At 41.8% G+C, this 19,713-nt stretch overlaps 3 protein-coding genes across 3 annotated transcripts in view; all 3 read right to left on the bottom strand.

The window, feature by feature from the left end:
• Positions 1 to 5,194, bottom strand: part of LOC118419877 (kynurenine/alpha-aminoadipate aminotransferase, mitochondrial-like) — a gene marked incomplete in the record, with an annotated part of 8,099 nt that extends 2,905 nt beyond the window's left edge. Inside the window, 8 exon segments of the mRNA XM_035826531.1 lie at positions 5 to 76; positions 322 to 387; positions 733 to 942; positions 1,455 to 1,529; positions 1,799 to 1,931; positions 2,613 to 2,681; positions 3,219 to 3,318; positions 5,013 to 5,194. Coding sequence (XP_035682424.1) covers positions 5 to 76; positions 322 to 387; positions 733 to 942; positions 1,455 to 1,529; positions 1,799 to 1,931; positions 2,613 to 2,681; positions 3,219 to 3,318; positions 5,013 to 5,079 — 792 coding nt within the window.
• A 1,667-nt stretch (positions 5,195 to 6,861) lies between these two features.
• On the bottom strand, positions 6,862 to 10,471 carry LOC118419111 (polycystin-2-like). The gene is made up of 5 exons (XM_035825415.1): positions 9,977 to 10,471; positions 9,598 to 9,753; positions 9,298 to 9,444; positions 8,785 to 9,074; positions 6,862 to 8,434 (listed from the first exon to the last, which is right to left on the bottom strand). The coding sequence occupies exons 1-5, from the start codon at positions 10,173 to 10,175 to the stop codon at positions 7,862 to 7,864; spliced, it is 1,365 nt and encodes a 454-aa protein (XP_035681308.1). The 5' UTR covers positions 10,176 to 10,471; the 3' UTR covers positions 6,862 to 7,861.
• A 31-nt stretch (positions 10,472 to 10,502) lies between these two features.
• LOC118420012 (polycystic kidney disease protein 1-like 2) overlaps positions 10,503 to 19,713 on the bottom strand; it is a 77,956-nt gene continuing 68,745 nt past the window's right edge. Inside the window, exons 22-40 of the mRNA XM_035826716.1 lie at positions 19,477 to 19,698; positions 18,975 to 19,125; positions 18,668 to 18,790; positions 17,744 to 17,907; positions 17,223 to 17,346; positions 15,686 to 15,795; positions 15,199 to 15,303; positions 14,841 to 15,019; positions 14,483 to 14,548; positions 14,249 to 14,357; positions 13,649 to 13,861; positions 13,360 to 13,480; positions 13,057 to 13,149; positions 12,885 to 12,947; positions 12,409 to 12,596; positions 11,919 to 11,996; positions 11,423 to 11,662; positions 10,924 to 11,092; positions 10,503 to 10,774 (exon numbers count right to left, since the gene is read on the bottom strand). Of these exons, the coding sequence (XP_035682609.1) occupies positions 10,566 to 10,774; positions 10,924 to 11,092; positions 11,423 to 11,662; positions 11,919 to 11,996; positions 12,409 to 12,596; positions 12,885 to 12,947; positions 13,057 to 13,149; positions 13,360 to 13,480; positions 13,649 to 13,861; positions 14,249 to 14,357; positions 14,483 to 14,548; positions 14,841 to 15,019; positions 15,199 to 15,303; positions 15,686 to 15,795; positions 17,223 to 17,346; positions 17,744 to 17,907; positions 18,668 to 18,790; positions 18,975 to 19,125; positions 19,477 to 19,698 (2,727 nt within the window). The 3' untranslated portion in view covers positions 10,503 to 10,565. The remainder of the gene's footprint in view (positions 10,775 to 10,923; positions 11,093 to 11,422; positions 11,663 to 11,918; positions 11,997 to 12,408; positions 12,597 to 12,884; positions 12,948 to 13,056; positions 13,150 to 13,359; positions 13,481 to 13,648; positions 13,862 to 14,248; positions 14,358 to 14,482; positions 14,549 to 14,840; positions 15,020 to 15,198; positions 15,304 to 15,685; positions 15,796 to 17,222; positions 17,347 to 17,743; positions 17,908 to 18,667; positions 18,791 to 18,974; positions 19,126 to 19,476; positions 19,699 to 19,713) is intronic.

The raw sequence follows: 19,713 nt of genomic DNA, 5'->3' as shown, positions 1-19,713 counted from the left end.
TTATAATTTTTGAGAAAGAGTCAAACTTGAGACCCCGTCCATCCACATCCATGGACAGGAAGCTGGGAAGGCGAGGCTGCGAGAAAAAAAAAGCCAGCATTAATATTCAGATCTAGAATACATTCTATAATATTACTTTTTGCTATAATATTACTTTTTGCCTTCACATAAAACCTACAAAATATGTAATGTTTCCCAAAATTAGAAGTTGAAAATTAGAAGTTGAAAATACTTTGCATTGTTTCATTATAGCTAATAAAATTCACACTACATTTTCTAACTTTGAAACAAGATACAAGAAATTTTGCATATTTCTCTCACCCTTTCAAACTGTAGGAAATAGTATGGATCATCCTCCAATATCATCAGGTCATAGTTCCTTGCTATCTGAAATTATAAATTTTTTTCCGGGTTAATTGACATTCATTTTATTAATACAGTAAGAGACTTCTTTGCGCTTCAGTAGATGCAACTCTTTATGTGTAATATGTTGCACTACTCTGGTGTATTCCAGTAAGCAACTGGACCTTAAACAGCAGTGTAGCAGTAGAATTCAGACCTATCCAATAGCTCACCTCTGTCAAAAAGTAGAAATGCACAATAAAAACACAAAAATAAAAATATTTGATGGACATGCAGCCACTGTCTCATTGGTTGAACCACCAATTGCCATTCTCTTATTAGTGGATTCTACTAAATTGAGATGGACAGTCAGGATCAATCTAGTCCTACCTCATAGATTTCTTGTCTCCGGTCCAGTGACATTGTTGCTCCAGTGGGGTTCCCGCCATTGGGAATGGTGTACAGGACTTTGGGAACGTCAGACTGCGGATTCTTACAGTCCTGGGGCGTCCACCTGGACAGGACGTCCCTCAGGACATCTGGTCTCATCCCCAGCTGGTCAGTCTCCACAGGTATCAGGTTACAGCCTAGAGGGCGGACCTGACCGCAAAGGAAAAACATTGGTAAGAGACCTGTACTAAAAATCAGTACAGCAGCATTTTGGAAAGTGCTATTTTGAACAAAGGGTTTGATACTTATGATATCATCTATCAAATTATGTATGTCTGAAAGATTTGATTAAGTGAGTGAGTGAAGAAGCACAGTTGTTGATCCTATTAGAATGTGATCAACGATGAAACACAGTTGTCAAAACACTGATCACAGCTGCCAGAAAGCAGTTACTCAAGCAGCTGGATATGATTTTGGAAATGGTCAAAACGTTTCAAACAACATACATTGTTTTTCGTCAGTGACACTGACCGTTTCCAACATCATATCCTGAGTTGCTTGAGTATTTTGGCATATTCTTATAACATGGATCATTCTAATCTTCATCGACAGATCAAATCCGGTTTACTGTATTTTGTTGAATACTATCCAGACAATTTTGTAAGGCTGTTGTTTTTGAGGTTAATACAATACTGAAGGTCAAGGTCATGGGTCATACTCACTGCCGCAAGTGTTCCTGGGTAGGTGGGCTGGTCCATCAGGACGTTGTCTCCGGGGGTGACCAGCATCTCAAATGTCTGCAAAGTTAAACAAATGTTTTCAACTCTCTTTGGTTCTATTTGTATACTACAAACTTATTTGTAAAGGTATTCGTATTCCCTTGTATTTGTTATCTACCAATAATGTGCACAACTTGTGCACTGTGCCAAGAAAAACCCTTTACTCTTTACATTGACTCTCAATATTGTCACTACTTTCTTTATCATCTACTTCATGATAAAATTGACGGTAATGCAGTAATTTATAAATATAATTTACAATGTATTTTAAAAAAATTACAGGTTACCTTTGACAGTGCCTCCTGACTCCCGGTTGTGACACACAGGTCCATCTGTCCCTGGTCAGGGCCCAGGCTGCAGGTGGGAGGGCTGTGTAGCTGCACCTGAAGCTGCTTCAACCACTGGACCAGCTCAGGTATCCTGGTGGACACAATATACAGGTGTTACAATTTACAGGTGCACCTGTTGATGCAGTCATTGATGGGTATCCTGGTGAGTATATTGTACAGATGTGATAACTCACAGATGTACCTGTTACTGTGTAAGGTTCATTTCTTCCCTTCTCCCATTCCTCTTTATTCCATCATTCCTTGTCTCTAGATTCTTAAGTTCATGTGTCTTAAGGAGTATCTGCAGTATGGAGAATATCTGTTCCTACCCTGGTGTAGGGGAGTACTGTAGCCGTACCTACCCTGGTGTAGGGGAGTACTGTTGCCGTACCTACCCTGGTGTAGGGGAGTACTGTAGCGTGAACCTGGTGTAGGGGAGTACTGTAGCGTGTCCCTACCCTGGTGTAGGGGAGTACTGTACACTGTAGCTGTACTTACCCTGGTGTAGGAGCGTACTGTAGCCGTACCTACCCTGGTGTAGGGGAGTACTGTAGCCGTACCTACCCTGGTGTAGGGGAGTACTGTTGCCGTACCTACCCTGGTGTAGGGGAGTACTGTAGCGTGAACCTACCCTGGTGTAGGGGAGTACTGTAGCGTGTCCCTACCCTGGTGTAGGGGAGTACTGTACACTGTAGCTGTACTTACCCTGGTGTAGGGGAGTACTGTAGCCGTACCTACCCTGCTGTAGGAGAGTACTGTAGCGTGAACCTACCCTGGTGTAGGGGAGTACTGTAGAGCTCTCTTGATCAACTTCTGATCCAGATGCAGCTGGCTGTCATCCCTAAGAAGACAAAGATAATATGGATCAGATTGAAGAAATAATCTCAACTTACTCTACTGGCTATAGGCAATTTACATGTAAATTTTGAATGAAAAAGACTTTGAAACAATACCTGGACATGTATCAAGCATAGTTTAATTGACCTTACATATGTGGGTTAGTTCAAACAGCGAACTGGTTTATCAGACTAGTACTTCGGCATGCATTCGTCATTAAGAACACAAAAGTCATGCAATTAACATGGGAAGCAATACCACATTGTTGGCATCCGTCTGTATCGGAAGACAATGGTAGGCGGACGGGTTTAAGGCGACCCGTCTGCCTGGCCTGCACTTGGGTTTTTAAGGTGAAGGAGGGGTGTGCACGTCCTTCTCCACCCTCTCGTCCACTGGCGCACTAGTCCTACAGGGGCAACTGTATGCAACGTGTAAGACGGCCCCAGCAAATGCAGGTTTGTTGTTTGGAGTTTCCGTCTCCTAGGAGGACTTCCGACCAAGGATGCAATACCACATTAACGTTTTATGATAAGGTACTTACGGTAGAGTTACCGAAGCTTGTATGAAGGGAAACATGTCAGTATTGGGCATCCCACTGGCCAGGGAGATGAGGGTAGGGGGGCCTCGCTGTTGGATCGCAGCTGAAAGGAAATTAAGACAGAACATTGTAGTTATTGTCATTCACAAGTTAACTTCAGTACTAGTAGACTCCCTGACCCAGGCTAGCACAGCAAGTGAATTAGAGATACATTGTACTTAGCTAAGCATTTTCAACCTAGGACTCAACTGTTTCATTTAAAAAATGCCCTATAACTTAAATAGAGTTGTCACAATCCTCACAAAATTTTTAGCTTTATCAAAACAATGCTTGCGGGTGTTTTCGGCCGATGGACTGGACCCATCCTTTCAATTTGCATAATGGTGATTATGGAAATTACACATCTGAAGATCCATATGAAGTGCTACATGTAATATTGCCACCTCCCTCTGCCACTTGTCTGCCGAGCAAGTTATTTAGTGCAGCAAGTATACAAAAGTAACGGGTTCCGCACTGGTGTTCCAGTGCTGAATCAATGGGTCGAATCGGCCTCAGCACTGGTTTTCCAGTGCTGAAGAAACGTCAGCACTGGTTTTCCAGTGCTGAACGGCCTTGTTCGAGTGCTGAAGCTCCCTCAGCACTGGAATTCCAGTGCTGAACCCAATGCGAGCACTGGATTTCCAGTGCTGAACTTCTCCGAGCACTGGTTTTCCAGTGCTGAACTGCCGTCAGCACTCGGGTACCTGAGTGCTGAACTCGCGGCAGAGGTCATTCAGCACTGGTTACCCAGTGCTGAAACCGCCGTCAGCACTGGAACCGAGTGCTGATATACAAAAGTAACGGGTTCAGCACTGGATTTACCAGTGCTCGGGAACTTTTCAGCACTGGAAGACCAGTGCTGTAAAAACTTCAGCTCTGGGCTTCCAGTGCTGACGTTTATAAAGCACTGGAACGTTCCAGTGCTGAACGTAGTATTCGTGTACTTAGCATGCGTCCGTACGGCTGTCTGAGTTCTATACTTGTGGCAAAGTAGTGTCTTTTTAGTCAGAGGTAGACAACTAACAGTTGGTCTATCTGTGTGGTAAAGAGATCGCTTGTTTTTTTTTTACAAAGAATAGGTAGTTACAGGTGGACGACACATTCTGCTTGTGCGGCAAAGTAGCATCATTTAAAAAACAATAGGTAGTCAGAGTTAGACAACTAACAGCTGGCCTATCTGTGTGGTATTAAAAGAGATCGCTTTTTTTTTTACAAAGAATAGGTAGTTACAGGTGGACTATACATTCTGCTTGTGCGGCAAAGAAGCATCATTTAAAAAACATTTTATGATACAGTTGTCCATTTACATTTTGTTACAGAATGTAAGTTCTTTTCACCAACTTTATACATTTTATACTCGGTTTCCAGTGCAGAATATTTGTCAGCACTGGATTTCCAGAGCTGAAATGTCCTCAGCACTGGAAATCCAGTGCTGATTGTAGTCTCAGCACTCGGTTTCCAGTGCTGACAGGAGGGCTTCGAGTGCTGAAGCTGCCTCAGCACTGGATTTCCAGTGCTGACGCCGGCTCAGCACTGGACTTCCAGTGCTGACGACCACTCTAGTACTGGTGTTCCAGTGCTGACAGAGGAGACCGTTACTTTTGTATATTTGCTTTAGTGCAGTTCTTAATATCTCGTTACCTGTTGAACCACGCATATGTAAGTTTATAACTGAGGACAGGTTCATACCGTCCACCGTTCGGATTACCCAAGGACGTTATATCAGCCAGACAGTTCAGTGTTGAGTGACAGACTCACTTAGTTCTCGGATAGGTGATGCGACCCTCGCCTTACTGACGGCGTTGAGGAACCTTGCGTAGTTCATCTTCACTGACTTCAGCGCGCAGCGACCTACGTACTGATTTCACCCTCCCACCTTGTTGTCTGTGCTTGTGTTGTTGTAGTTCTCACATATGTCGCACGACGGCGCTCGCAGCATTTGGCCATCGTGGTTTCACACCGCAGTTTCGGTTGAGCCTGATATGACTTAGTAATGAGGTGAGAAATTACCTTCGTCAAGAAAAAAACATTCGGTAGCATGTGTATTATTATGTATGTGAGTATGAATGGCATGACTCGAGACGGCGTGGATGGATTGTATAGGTATTTGGTAACGTTATGTAGGTAGGTCTTGATGAGACCTGTCAATGACTGGATTTTACGTCCCCAGCGGCTTGTTACGGTACTGCAGTGGAACGTTGGGCCACCTAGTGTTTTTTAACCACAGGAGCCGGCTCAATGAATAACTTGAGAAGAAGTTGATGGATCGTCATGATTTTCGGCATTTAGATAGCTTAAGCGATGCTTGATTAGATGGTTATTTTGCAAATCAGAATCTAATTTGAATGATCAATGAGGAAATGTCATATCCAACTCCGCTCTGCGATGAGACTATTCGAGTCTGTGACATATGCAACTGAGAAATAGAAAAATGTTGATAGAAAATCATGCAAATGAAGACCCAATTTGCATGATTAATGACATTATGATATGATTTCACAGTGGTACATGGCGGGACAGTCATACCTGTGGTATTTAGAAGTTGCGTAAAGCTAAACACCGTTGAATATGCAAATTTCACCCTGATTTGCATAGATGGTCAGAAAATGCTAGTATAGCTTCGTTCTTTAGATAAGATTGTCTACCTTTGTTATTTGGGCGGAGGAGTTGGACAACTAATATCATTTATGCATGAGGACCTATTTTGCATAAGTCTCAGGCATGAAACACACACTGCGCACATCGAAGACAGACAGCAAAGAAAAATATATTTTCATCTTTATTCTAATTCCTTTGAAACAATGGAGAATTAAGTCCATTGCTGTAAATTGTGTACTTCTATGTTATATCTATTCCTTTGCTTGGTTTTATGAGCTGAATAAAAATGAAATATCTCTATTGATCTTATAGGGTGGTCAATTATTGCATTATTGATTAGAAACATGTTAACTACATCTAAACATAAAAATTTGAACTATGTATGTGTAATGAATCATCATTATGTAACTAGTCGTGATTGGAACAACATGCGGAGTGCACTATAATTGTAGATTTACTAACTTTCCTGGTGGCTTCATTTCGCGGTAGGAGGGAAGCGACTGTGTATTAATAACCTTATTTTCTCTGTGTGTATTCATAAGGCCACGTTGATTTGATTATATGGATGACATCCGCGCTCGCACCAATTTTCGGCCATTTCCAAAAAAAAAAAAAGTTTTCCGCTACACAATAAATTGTGCAAAGCAGCTTTAAAATGAGCACAAATATTCCGTAGATTGAAAAAAAGTATTAGAAAACAGATAACTAATGCCATATATAGAATGCCAAAATGAATCTAAAGTCAAAGAATAAGAATGTGAAAGGACGGGAAGAAAAAAAATCTATTGTTGGTTGAAGGGGTACCAGTACAGAAAATTCAGGTCCAGAGGATCATGGTATACCATACTATGTGTGTTTAGTCCTATGTTCAACCTTCCTGGCCACTTTGATTTCATACTGAAGGCAACTTTTTTTTTTGGCCAAACTTTTTTTTTATTCGCTCGCTCGCATCAGTTTTGGAGTTCCCGGAGGATGTCATCCATATAATCAAATCAACATGGCCTAACTTCATGTTGAAAAATTCAACAAAGAAGGAAAAAAATAACCTGCTGAAACGATTCTGTAGTAGTATCCGTGGTGTCAGGGATGTGCGGTGGAAAAGTCACCGCGAAAATAAACCACCGCGAAAGTTTAAAGACTTATATAATTGTAATTTCGACACAGCTGATCCCTAATAACTTGTCTCTTTGCAAACACGACGATGTCTATATAAAAAAAATCAATTCACCGTTTACAAGTGTTATGCATATGGCTGTTAATGGCATATTTCCGGATATTCTGCAACTTCTATACTGCAACATCTTGTCAATGGTATAGGCAATAGTACGAATGGTAAACTGTTATTGTGTTTCCTCATGGGCAGAACTATGATCAGTCTATGTCCTTATACAATCCTTCCTACCGATATATTCTGGTAAAAAGAACCAGATGTCGGTCTACACTTCACTTCTTAAAAGTACTGTACAAGCCCAGAAAACTGGAGACAATATTGGAAGCTTTCAAAAACATGCACTGAGTATATGGTATGTACAGATAACCTCTACTTAATACAGTTCTTCAGAAGTTTGGTATTTAGAATATGTCCGCATATCACTTTTCAAATGTCTATATTTCCTAGATTATACTGTATCATTGCTAGCAATATGGAGCAGGGCAACGTAATCCAAAGATAAAATACTAGTAATATAATCATGAATTCATGTTTGTTGGTACGAAAATGTTCAAAGTGAGACCCATCCTTCATTTTGCCCAACGTACACAGTACTGTGGAATCCATTATATAGCTCCGGATGTAATGTTTATTCATTTGTAATACTACATGTAATAGTACTTAGTCTTTAGTATCCCATCATGGGATTTGCTGCATTTAGCCCACATGGGCAGGAACATGCAAATAAAGATCATCATCATTATATATCCCATACATAGTTGCGTAAATTTTGGTTTACACTTCCATATGTAATAAGCTAAACCCATGATAATGCAATATTGTAGTCTGTCTAAAGAAACTAAGCCGTACCAGAAGACATTTGATCCTCAATGCAAAACTCGATAGCAGTTGATGAGTTCTCCTGTCGGCTCCTGAAACGCATGGAATCAGCATTTTTAAAGAAGCCTGCCAGCTCCTCTTCGGTAGGATTGTAGGTTTCTTTGATGAGTGATGACGACCTAGGCGACATTTGATTCTCAATGCAAAACTCGACATCAGTTGACGAGTTCTCCTGTCGGCCCCTGAAACGCATGGAATCAGCATTTGCCAAGAAGTCGATCAGCTCATCCTCTGAAGGATTGTAGGTCTCTTCGGTGACTGACCATGACACAAGCATTGACATTTGATTCTCAATGCAAAATTCGATTGCAGTTGATGAATTCTCCTGTTGGCCCCTGAAGCGTATGAAATCAGCATTTGTCAAGAAGTCCGTCAGCTCCTCCTCTGTAGGCTTGTAGGTCTCTTTGATGACTGCCGATGGCCTCCCCTTCCCACGCTGTAGCAGCCCTCCTGCCCAGGACTGCAGTCGCTCCAACATCAGGTCTGCAACCTGCTCAGTTTCCGGCTTCTGCTGGGAGTTCTCTTCTGCAACCTGATGGTAGAATCAGCATGATGATATCATTGTGAAAACAAATGATATACGGACATTGAACCAACTCGTGCAGCTCTCAAACAATCATTTTCTCCTGTCCTTTTTGAAATCAAACATACCCTATAATTAGACTAACAATGTTTTTATAGACTGCTTGAATTTGACCATACATAGAGAAACGTTCCATACCAAAATCGGGACAACTAAGAATTATCAAACGAAATGAAGCTCAACTCAATCTAAACATTATCTTTAGTATTGGTCATCATTTGTTAAAAAGACAGAAGGACAGTCCAGAAAAACACGAAGTAGTAGACGTATTACTAGATGTGGACGAGCCGCTTACAAACCTCGTGTATGGCGCAGTCTAGGATAGCAACAACCATGGTGACTATCACCCACTGAAAGAACGTGATGAACGAGAAGGTGAAGAGCGGTCCCATGATCGGTTTTTGGTCTGACATCTCATAGAACTTTCCCAGCAAGATCGTGAGCAGCGTTTCCAGCGTGGCGATGAAGGGCGAAAAGCCATCCTCCGAAGGGCCGAACGCGAGAGCGGCAAACAACGCAAAAGCGAGGAATACTAGGGTAAAAATCAAGAAGAACCCGGATAGTGGCCCGGCTGCCTTCTTTATGGTGTCTGGAAAAGAACATGTAGGAGGGAATTAGAGCTTTAATTTTGTTTTGAAACCGTGGACACACTGATTTTACTATCAACTTTCAATCTACTGAGTTAGTTGACTAGTCTCGATTTTCAACCAGCCAAATACACATCAAACTTAGACAGTAGACGCATAACAACATGAAAGAAGCCAACTGTAGAAAAACACCAAGAATTTAACTAGAATATTATCATTGCCTACCTGCTCCGAGAACAACGTGTTTGTTGAACCGCAGGAGGTGCAGCAGTTTGAGTGTCCCCACACAAACCAAGCAGCCCAGCACGTACGTGTTGATCTGGTCCCAGTACGCAGCCCTGCGGTACTTCTCAAACGTTTTCTCAACTGGTCCTGAAGAAAATATAGCAATGTCCTTATTAGGCAAATGACTTGCAAATTCAAGAGCTCTTCAATATGTCTTGAACAATGAAGGATACATTCTATCTATGCTGAAGAATAAGTGGGTTTATCGCTTCATATGTACGATTGTACATAATTACTTACCCGTGTTTGCCCCTTGTTTTGACTGGAACTCGAGGACAATGTACAATGTGTACAGCATGACCCCGACTTCCGCTAGAGATAGGATCGCCAAACTCAGTTCTACACAGCCCCAAAAGGTCTTCAAGTACAAGCTCCGTAGCTTCACGATATGGTCCACTGTAATACAGCAAATTTAAGGAGTAAAATATCACATTTGAGCGGAACGTGAGGACATAGTTTAATCACATTTGTGCTGCATGCTCAGTATCTCCCTACCAGACGTTTTGTAATGTTCCAAAGTAGAAGCCTGAAGCAGCGTCTGCAAAGAGTTTTATACCAGTGCATTAGAATTGAACACATTGAAGCATTGGACAAAAACGTGATGGATATGTGTACTCACATTCCCTGAAAGCGAAGTACAAGGTGAAGATGATGAAGAGTCCCTGAAAGCCGACCACAACCCAAGCCCAGATGGTCTGGAAGCGGTAGAGACGGACTGTAGTGATGTCCACATGGGGATAGGCTTTTCCAATGGCAGTGAACTCAGTCAGCAGGTTCACCACGGAGAACAGGTTGGCGTGGGGATTGTAGATCGTCATCTCGATGAAAACGGCTCGGGTGTACCGATCGATCCAGCCGCTGGGCTCCAGCTGTGCCACGGTGGCGAGGACAGCGGTGGGCGTGATGTTGGCGAGTGTCACGTAGTAGCCCCCATCCCAATAGGTGGAGTGTGTCCCTACTACCGGGTTATCTGTGACAGCAGCAGGACAGCGTTATAGCACATATAGAAAGGAATGAGTCAGTCACACCAAAGACAATCATCACACGACACAAAATTGAATACTGACCAACAACCAAACCAACTGAGCAACCAAGCAACCAAGCAACCAACCGACCGACCGACCGACCAAATAACCAACCCATCCACACACTTCAACTAAGGTCATATAAATTGAAGATTTGGGGGGCCGTAACCTACCCAGATTAACCTACCGAGTGTGATATGAAATGGAAGTACCTGCAGAATGACGGTACACCCAAGGATTGGTTTCATTTTGCACCAGTGAACTTGCATTTGCGTGAGGCGTCTTCGACCAACCCATCCCATAGCTGCTGCTGTCTTGGGTCAAGTAGGAATACGCATTGGTGCAGTCCTGGAAGATACTTTCAACTGGCTCGGCCAACTTGCATGAACTATCTGTGGAAACATATGTGAGACACACGTAATATTATGGCCCTATTTTCAGTGGAGACTTTGTTTATAAACGTGAATGAAAAATCAATTAATTTTCCATCTTAAACTGAGTCATTAAACAGTGTTTGTTGGAAGAGATAGTGTTTGCTTACCTTTGGCCACCCTCAGCTGCCTTAGTCTGACAGTTCCGACTACATATGACGTCTTGTCCGTCATAAATCCACCAGGTTCCCTGCTGCCACCGTTGTACCACTGGTTGCCGTATAACGCAGGACTCAGTGTGTATCGTATAAAGTTCCAAAAGCTCTGAACGTCGTTGATCTGTAAGATCCACGAAACGGAATATGTGCAACAATTTGATCGAAAATCGCAAGAACAACATGCCCTGCGTAGTCGTGAATGAGTAGGTACATAAATATCATCAGCTTTAAAACGAATCGTCATCAATATGGAAACAAACTACTCACGAAGCTGTGTTTATGTTTTCTGGAAAATGTGTGAACATTGTGGTCGTTTGTAAGGACACAAGATATGAAGGTGTTTACAAGTCAAGGTAAATTGTTAACTGCTTGCTTCATATTTTTTCTTATACCTTGAATTTGAACACAGGTAATGACATAATCTCGTGGCTATTCTATTAGTTGCACTCGCCTGTTTAAAAGAATAATCATCTCCATTGTTCATAGTTTGCCGAAGATTTTGAGTCATGTGGAACATGCCGGTGTCACGTGGTCCATTGGCAATGACCGCTAACACCAGGACGAACATGAAGTAAAACGCAAACTCGTAGAGGGCGCTCTTCATGCTGATCTCGACAAAACGGCGGACCCGCATTTCAGCCAGCTTGGTCGGGTCCGGTGGTTCTTCGCGGCATTTCTTCACAGGAGTCGCCTGTTGGATGGATGTGGTGAAATGTTTCATTAGAAACCGCACAAAAGGCTCTCAGTCGACAACAATTGAGGTCATTGAAACTTGTAAACTTGTTCGTGATCCCGAAGCGTAATGATTGCAAATGCATCATTTTCTGTGGTGCTCATCCCGACCTATCACAATCATGTAAGATCGAAACAACACAGAGCCTTCCGTTTTGGTACTGGCTGAACCTAACTTCTACTAAAACCCGAACATATAACCCATGTTACTTCACCTTGATGGTAGATAGGTAGGCGCACACTTCGTCGTAGTCTAGGGTTGGCGACTGGTTTTCTGCATCGTCATGAGGTTTCTGAAAGTCACGACATGAGCACTAGTGATGTTATACAAACTTCAACAAGACATATAAGGTGTCATTTACAATGTTATCAAAGGAATACTATGTTAATAGTGCATCAGATGTTAGTTACATTCACATCTTGTCAATAGTGCCAAAAATCTTATGGAGACAAGGACATCCTGTCAAAGATGTCATAAATTTCGTATTAACAGGATTTTTGTCAATAGCCTCAGTTCTATTCAGTTGAGATATTTGCTGGTACTATTATTTGGCATTGCCAAGCTTCATTCAGTACTCTATCAACACATTATTGTACCGTATACGTAGATCACTTCAAAAGTACTTAATATGATAATACGAGGTATTCTGCAAGATCCTACCCTCAGCACCAGTTTGACCTACCCTCAGCACCAGTGTGACTTACCCTCAGCACCAGTGTGAGCCCGATTGCCAGCAGAACCACCTTCACGGGCTGCAGGATGAGGAGATCCGTGAAGAAGGACGTGAAGAAGATGAAGAGCCAGGCTTCAGCCTTCTCCCGGCCGTACTCTTGCCCGTACAGGATGGTGAACAGTGCAGAAAGGAAACAGCTGGCAAAAACCAGGAACCAGGCTAGCGGAGACAAACGCAGATGGAAAGTTACACATTTGTTCTTATTTACACTGACACATGTTGAAGATGAGGAAGCATCATAAACATTCCCCCTCTATGGTATCGGTCAGTTCTGACTAGAACACATCAACCCTACAGCACAGTTAGAGAATGGCTGTCTCACGTCAGTGTGAGCTACGTATTGATATCGTCACTGTTACAATAATAATGCTTGCCTTCAATGACAACGTACGTAAATATCTATCCTAGTTTACATATTCCGAGTATCTTTTCTATCAGATATCTCACCTATGAAAACGCACCACCACGGAAGAATCCAACCTTTCCTCTTGTCCTCAGTCATCTTCTTATCTGGACATTAAAGCATCAATTATTATGAGGAGAATCAAGACAAAAAATCTCGAAGGCAATCGCGATTAATCACCGTACGAATATATCATACATGAAAATGACCACCGACCGGTGTATGGTTGCCGGTAGAAGTCCCAGGCCTTGTCAATCTTTTGAAGCTCGATCTCTTCAAGATCAATGACATCTGAGGACGTCGAAGAAGCTATAGGGGAGAAAGATATCATGAGTTCTGCGCTATGAGGGCAATGGAACCTTAGAAAATTCTCGTTTTTGTTAACCCCCCACGAAGCAGCCATCAGCTATCGTGCAATACGTTTTGAACATGTAACATTTGATCAGATCTACATGTCTGCAATCAACCATTCCATACTTGTTGCTACAATAATAAGATATACATCTTTTTTCTACCCACCACTTGAAACATGTTGATCTTTGGCCTTCCTCTCTGGGGGAGATGCAACATGGCGGAAAACCTCCACTATGACAAGGTTGATGGGGAAAATGATGAGGCAACTCTGTACGCCGATCATGAACTGTAAGTAGTGTGAAATCAATACGTTATAAATCACACATTTCAGTGGAAGCATTTTTTACGTGGACGAGTCAAGATCGACTGGACACATCATATACTACGAAAGAAGCGGCCACCTGTAGAGTACACTATACATTTTCTTTTAGGACGTAATAGGCAAGACTGATACCTGAGCCCACGATATCGGGATCTGCACTTTAAAACCAAGGATGTCGACTGGAGGAGGTTTGCTGAAGTCAGCTTCCCGGCCAAAGAACATGATGTTGGTGACCATGGTGCAGAGCAGCAGTGACAGGCAGCAGGACACGCGCTGGACACGGGTGAAGGGGCTGTAGGCAGGCCGTCCCACCACTGAGCACCACAGGTGACCATCATTGAAGGCCTTTGGGACACAGAATAAGGTGTTACTGTACGGATTACATCATATGATACAAAAATGGTGCGGTGAGTTTTATTGCTGGCAATATCAAAAATCTGAAATATCTGAAAGACTTTGCCGCAAGACTATACGTGTACATGTACTTGGGAGACTTGATTAGTTATTCAGTTAAATATTTTAACACGTAAACGCGTGTTAATAACAAATATGGTTCTAATTGTGTTTCAGATGAATTAAGTGATATTTTCACTAGGCGTAAAAACTACAAAAAATACGCACATGTCTCAAGCATAGCAAAACGTTTTTAATCCAAACATAATTATGAAATATCATTTCAGGTTCTTATATTTTTGGTAAATTTTAACCCCATAAAATGTATCAAGTTAGCACCTTGGATGTCTGTGAACTGAAGACTTGGCTAAGGGTTGATATTTGTTTGTCGGTGGCTGACGAGAGCAAGCAGTCTACCCTTCCATCACCTTCTTCCACAGCTAACCATCTGCCAGGTACAACACAAATTGTTTTGCAAAGCAAAAAAGAAAACAAAGACACTGGGAACTACAGTAGAAAGTTATCATCTCATATACATTACATGTATGTGTTGCATCAGTCAGTTTTCATTACCTCTGGCACAGGAAAGAGTACTTCTTGCCGTCGCTAAGATCTTGCAGAATGATTTTGTCCAGAAACCTGTTGGTTGGGAAAAAGACGATAACAAAGTGAGTTCCTGTGTACAAAACAAGGACAGCATGCAAACACTTTGGATGTCATGATGATTCCCCTTGTACTGTTTGCTTGTCATTATCACGCAATAATTGCCGTGTACTAGCATACCATAAGTATACCATTAGATGATCTTTAGCAAGTCATTAGCATATCTACATTATCATTGCATAACTTATGCAAATGAATAGCCGCCTGAACACAGAATACTATCCTGCTGACTACACACTACTGATATCAGTCAGTCGAAAGTACTCACCATGAAGGACAAGGTCCTGTGTTGTCGTGCCACACGTGCACGGCGTACAAGGATCCAAGATGGCGACTAGTCGGCAAGATGAAAGTGTCCACTCCTCCCTCCCTGAAGATCGTGCGGTTATTGTCCTCGAGTTCATGCGGGCCAGACTTGCCCCCTTCTCCAATCAGCGTCAAAAAGACCTAATTAAAGAGAAAATTTTCTGTTGATGGCTGTGTGCCAAAAAGAAATGTATGATGTGTACATGTTATATTGTATGGATAGAGAAGATAACGAGTCATCATGTCCACAACAATGAAAAATTACACAAGTTACTAGTATATGGCAGACAACTTTGCAATGAAAGTCGACTGTTTCTCACCCTGGCAGATGTGGAGGCTTGAGACCTCGATCCCGTTAGAACTATGATCTGGTAGAAGTGGTCGTTGAAACCGTTCTGATCTCCGCGAAGAATCGTCGCCCCAACCTGGAAAACCATATCAGACAGATGTAAGTATGGCGGTAGGTCTCAGCAGTAACTTTATCCCCTTTTATGGCCGATAAGGAGACCTGCATACCGTAACTTGTCCTGTAATTCTGTAAATCTATTTAATTTACGTAGTTTTTTTAACCAAGTGGGTAAATTATGCATAAGTGTATTTCTACATATTTGTAGTGCTTAGATGGTCCTTCTAAATTAATTAGTGTAAAGCGTTGTCGGAGGCCCATTGCAGGGCTCCCATGGTAATTGATAAAAGATACACAGAGCTATACTACCTGAAAGGAATAACGCGTTATTATACCGTATACATCATCCAAATGAATTAACTAAGCACCTATCTGTCACACACACAGCTGTATTATTATACCTTCTTTGTATCTTGTCTGTCTTTCCGCCGGGCCCAGATCACAGTGAGGAGGTAGATCCCAACCACAACGCTGAGCGCGATCAGAACAACTGGGTTCTCCTTAAAGTTCACTAATGGAGGGGAAATACGTTAGAGAAAATGAAATAAAAACAGATACCACAAAGGCATTGGTTTCGCAAAACGTCCTTGAGCTCCACAATCTTGGCCAGAATCTGTCGTCCACTGAAGTATCTGATGTCCGTGTTTTTTATTGCCTCCACGACAAGTCATGGAGATTATAATTTACCCTGCGTTTGTCTGTCTGTCTGTGAACAAGATTACTCAAGAACGGTTGGACGGATTGGTTTCATACTTGGTGTGTTGGTAGGGTGTGACAAAAGCTGAAAATGATTATAATTTGGGCCCCCTAGAGGCTTCCCTTGGTACTGCAGCACAACTTCCGGTCTTGCTATCTCGTGCTCTGAACAAGCTATGGTCACGATTATTTGGTGTTAGATAGCTATTGATCTCAGGAGTTAGTGACAATAGTTTTGGCCCCATAACGGCTAGCTTTGGGATGGCAGGGGCATTTTTGTCAAACATTTCTGAAGCATTACTAGTGGTTTATTCCACCCCTCGCAGCTGTACCTGACAGTTGACGGATTCCCAAGGCCCACGGGTCAGACTCCCTGACCCCGCATGTCAGTTTCCAGACTGGCGGGCCATACCAAGTAGTTACTAATAGCAAAATGGGTAGGGTTTGTTGGAAAAAAGACCTTTTTCATAACTCAAGAAGGGAACAACGGATTTTCATAATGCAAAATGTGATTCTAATAATGCAAACTAGGAGTACATTTACATAATTAATGAGAATATTCTATCATAGCAGTTTTTTCTATGTATCTCTTGTCCTGGACGTGATATGGTCTTGACATTTGTGTGGTAGATAGCTTTCAGTGTCATGACAAAGTAGGGCAAGATTCAGCCCACTAACATTTAATTTCTAAACTGCAGGGGCGTTTTTGTTAAGACGTTCCAAAGAGGATAACTGCAGAAAAAACTGACGGATTGGCATCATTTTAGGCTTGCAGGTAGCTTAGGCAAAGATGTTCATAATGATATACATGTTATGCAAATGGAGACTTAATTTGCATAGTTAATGATGAAAATTGTATAATTCAATTGTTTTCAATAACTGGACTTCCATAAATGTAACATATGTTTATTATGATAGGTGGAATATAAGCAGATACCAAGTATGGTAATGAGGAACTTACTTGCATTATTTATGTGAATATTGCAAAACCGCTTTATGATTAATGAATTTAATAATTGTGACATATGTACGTTAGTAACAACACCAAGCATAAATTATGTTAATGTCTTTGTCTATTGTATGAAATTTACAAAAGCGCAAAATATTTCATGGAGGCATGAGGTCGCTTAACTCTAGTTTTGATTGAGGTGAAGCTGTGATTAGATACTTGTTATACTTAGATTGTTTTAACAAACATGGATGGGGGTGGGGGTGCAATAGATATTTGTTGTTTGAACTTACGTGTTTGAAACGCCTTGAGGATGTTGAGTTTGTTGGGCGCGATGAAGAATTGAAAGCCGGACCCGAACGCTGTTAGATGGTCGCACCGACAGTGTGACAGACTGGTGTTGGTGAGAGGCCCGGGCTGAACACATATACAAGGAATAAAAGCAAACATAACATTAGATGATGTTATTATCCCCAAATGTTGTTTTAGAAATACTTAAGTATGTACTTTAAATGATTTAAACATGTAAATGTACAAGAAGCAGTAGCAATGAACTCTAGCAAACTGCTGATATTAGCATCCTGCCTATTGCCTAAGTGCCTAGGCCAGGGACTGGCCCCTTGCCCCCCTCCGTATTAGCATCACGACTGGAAATCAAACTTGACGCCAACAATGAAAAATACATTAGAATGGAAAAACAATACAGCATTTGGGATTGGCAGACCTGGATAGAAGACAATGATGGTTTGTACTTTGTTGACATGAAAACTTTTATCATTGCAATATGTTATTGATGAGACTTTCCTATTTTTACCTGGCAGCCGTCTGATCTGAAGTCTTCTATTTCCTCGTTGAAATAGAGACATTGTGTGGAGTAGATCTGAACTGTGTAGTTCAATGTGAAGTTCTCTCCGCGATACTCAGGAGGAACCGAATGGGTTACATCGCCTTGTTCAGTGTGCGGGACATGCTGCACCCCTGAAATGTGTGGAAATTGAAATTGTAAAATACTTTTCTCATGCATGCATGCATTCATACAACATATGCAATACAACATAGTAACGTTTGATGGTACATTTGTATTAACTAAGACAAATCTGCAATGCTATACACAAGACTGTAGTCATTTCTATCATACAGAGGATCATACATCGGACGTATGCCGCGTTTGACCCATGATAAATGATGGTGAATCAAATCGTAATTTTGACATTTCCTTCGGTGTCCTTATACAAGTATCTTATTACATAGTGACTCAAAGGTATCTGAATAAGCCACTAATGACTGAGCAGAAAATGGTAGTGGACTGAAAATGCACTTAGATTACCATAGAGGGCTGCAGGCGAATAACTTCTTCTATTATATATTGTTCCGAGTCTTGTACCCCCTTTCCACTTGGACGGCGCTCTCGCCGCACTCTCTCTGCAACCTAAAATTTGACAGTTCGCTCAACCAATTGTATAGAAAAAACCGAATATTTTGACGATAGACTTTTACACTTTGTATCATACATATACTCAGTATGAAATTGAAGGTTACACACATCCGTGTTGGGTAGCAGTGAGAGCGCAGCACGATCACGTCTAGTGGAAAGGGGGCCGTACGTAATATACGCGTGAATTTGAATTAGAGCCAGAATGCAGCACTATATACTATATACTGTAATAAGAAAGGTAAGTATTATACAATTTAAATTTTTTTTTCAATTTAGCTATGTGAGTGTAATGTGTTTTGATACCTAGGTGGTACGTGTACTCCACAGGATCCTCTTCGTCATGATCACTTCCGGGTATGAACCAAGTCCACCTATCTGCTGTCAAAGTTTCTGTTTGGCCCAGTGACAAGGTGTACAGGTCGCCATCTGTATATACATATAAACATACCTTTTTATGATCAACGTATGTAAAATCAATGGTCTGTCCAATGCATAGACCATTGTGACTTTATTTGGAGCACAAAGTCGAGGCAAGGCGAGTATCGAACCCAGGACCTATCAGGTTCCGAGTCTTATAAGTTAACTTGATACAGTTTTGGTAAGTGCAAACCTGGTAGCGGTAGTGTTATATTCCTGTCGAACTCATCAATCCGGACTGGTTCTTGCCCTTGCTTCAGGAGCAGTCGGACAGACACATTTGCCAGGTGAGGCGTCACCGTGATGTGCAGGGACTTCCCCTGAGTCGCGTTGAACTGATGAGTCTGCACAAGAAAACAATAATCTTTTACCGAAAAGGCAACAATAAGGATGTAATTTCGTCTAAGGGACAGGATGAGTTGACAGAAAAAAAGAGATGACATTGAAATGTAGGGCTATTCAGTATAACAGTAACAAACAATCGTCGCTTGGGAAATAATGAAAACGAACAATAGGAGCCATACACGACATAAGCAAGGATCTACTACTCACGTTTATTTATGTAAAGAAATCATCAAAAAATGGCCTTTTACTCCTAATAACGCAATGTGTATCGTAAATTTACAGGTCAGAAATATTGACATGGCAGCAGTCTTTTGATGAAGACCAGTAAGACTAACGTATCGCATATTTACCCGTATTGTGTTCTTCTTCCAAGAAGGTTCTGTCGTTCCTAGCTCAGTCATTGCTTGTTCTTTCTGAGATGACAAGCGTCGGGTGAAGACCTCCACAGGGTTGGATAAGTCCCGGATCTCCAAGGGACTGCCGTTCTGCATGAACTGTAGTCCTGCCACTTCCGACTTGACATTGTCAGACGTGTCGGCGAAGGCGTAAGGATTCCGCGGTGTTTTTAAATTCTTCAAAACGAAATG

This window comes from Branchiostoma floridae, chromosome 7 (genome assembly GCF_000003815.2).
Source record: "Branchiostoma floridae strain S238N-H82 chromosome 7, Bfl_VNyyK, whole genome shotgun sequence".
NCBI lineage: Eukaryota > Metazoa > Chordata > Leptocardii > Amphioxiformes > Branchiostomatidae > Branchiostoma > Branchiostoma floridae.
Note: the sequence above shows the minus strand (reverse complement) of the source record. Positions and strands in the feature narration are given on the sequence as shown.

Bases quoted from the DNA above. Each gene is read 5' to 3' on its own strand.
- LOC118419111 (XM_035825415.1), bottom strand. From the start codon at position 10,175: ATGACGATCTACAATCCCCACGCCAACCTGTTCTCCGTGGTGAACCTG. The intron at 9,075-9,297 runs GTAGGCAATGAT...GTTCTTTTCCAG, and splicing joins ACACGTTGTTCTCGGAGCAG to ACACCATAAAGAAGGCAGCC. The intron at 8,435-8,784 runs GTTTGTAAGCGG...TTCTACCATCAG, and splicing joins TAGACTGCGCCATACACGAG to GTTGCAGAAGAGAACTCCCA.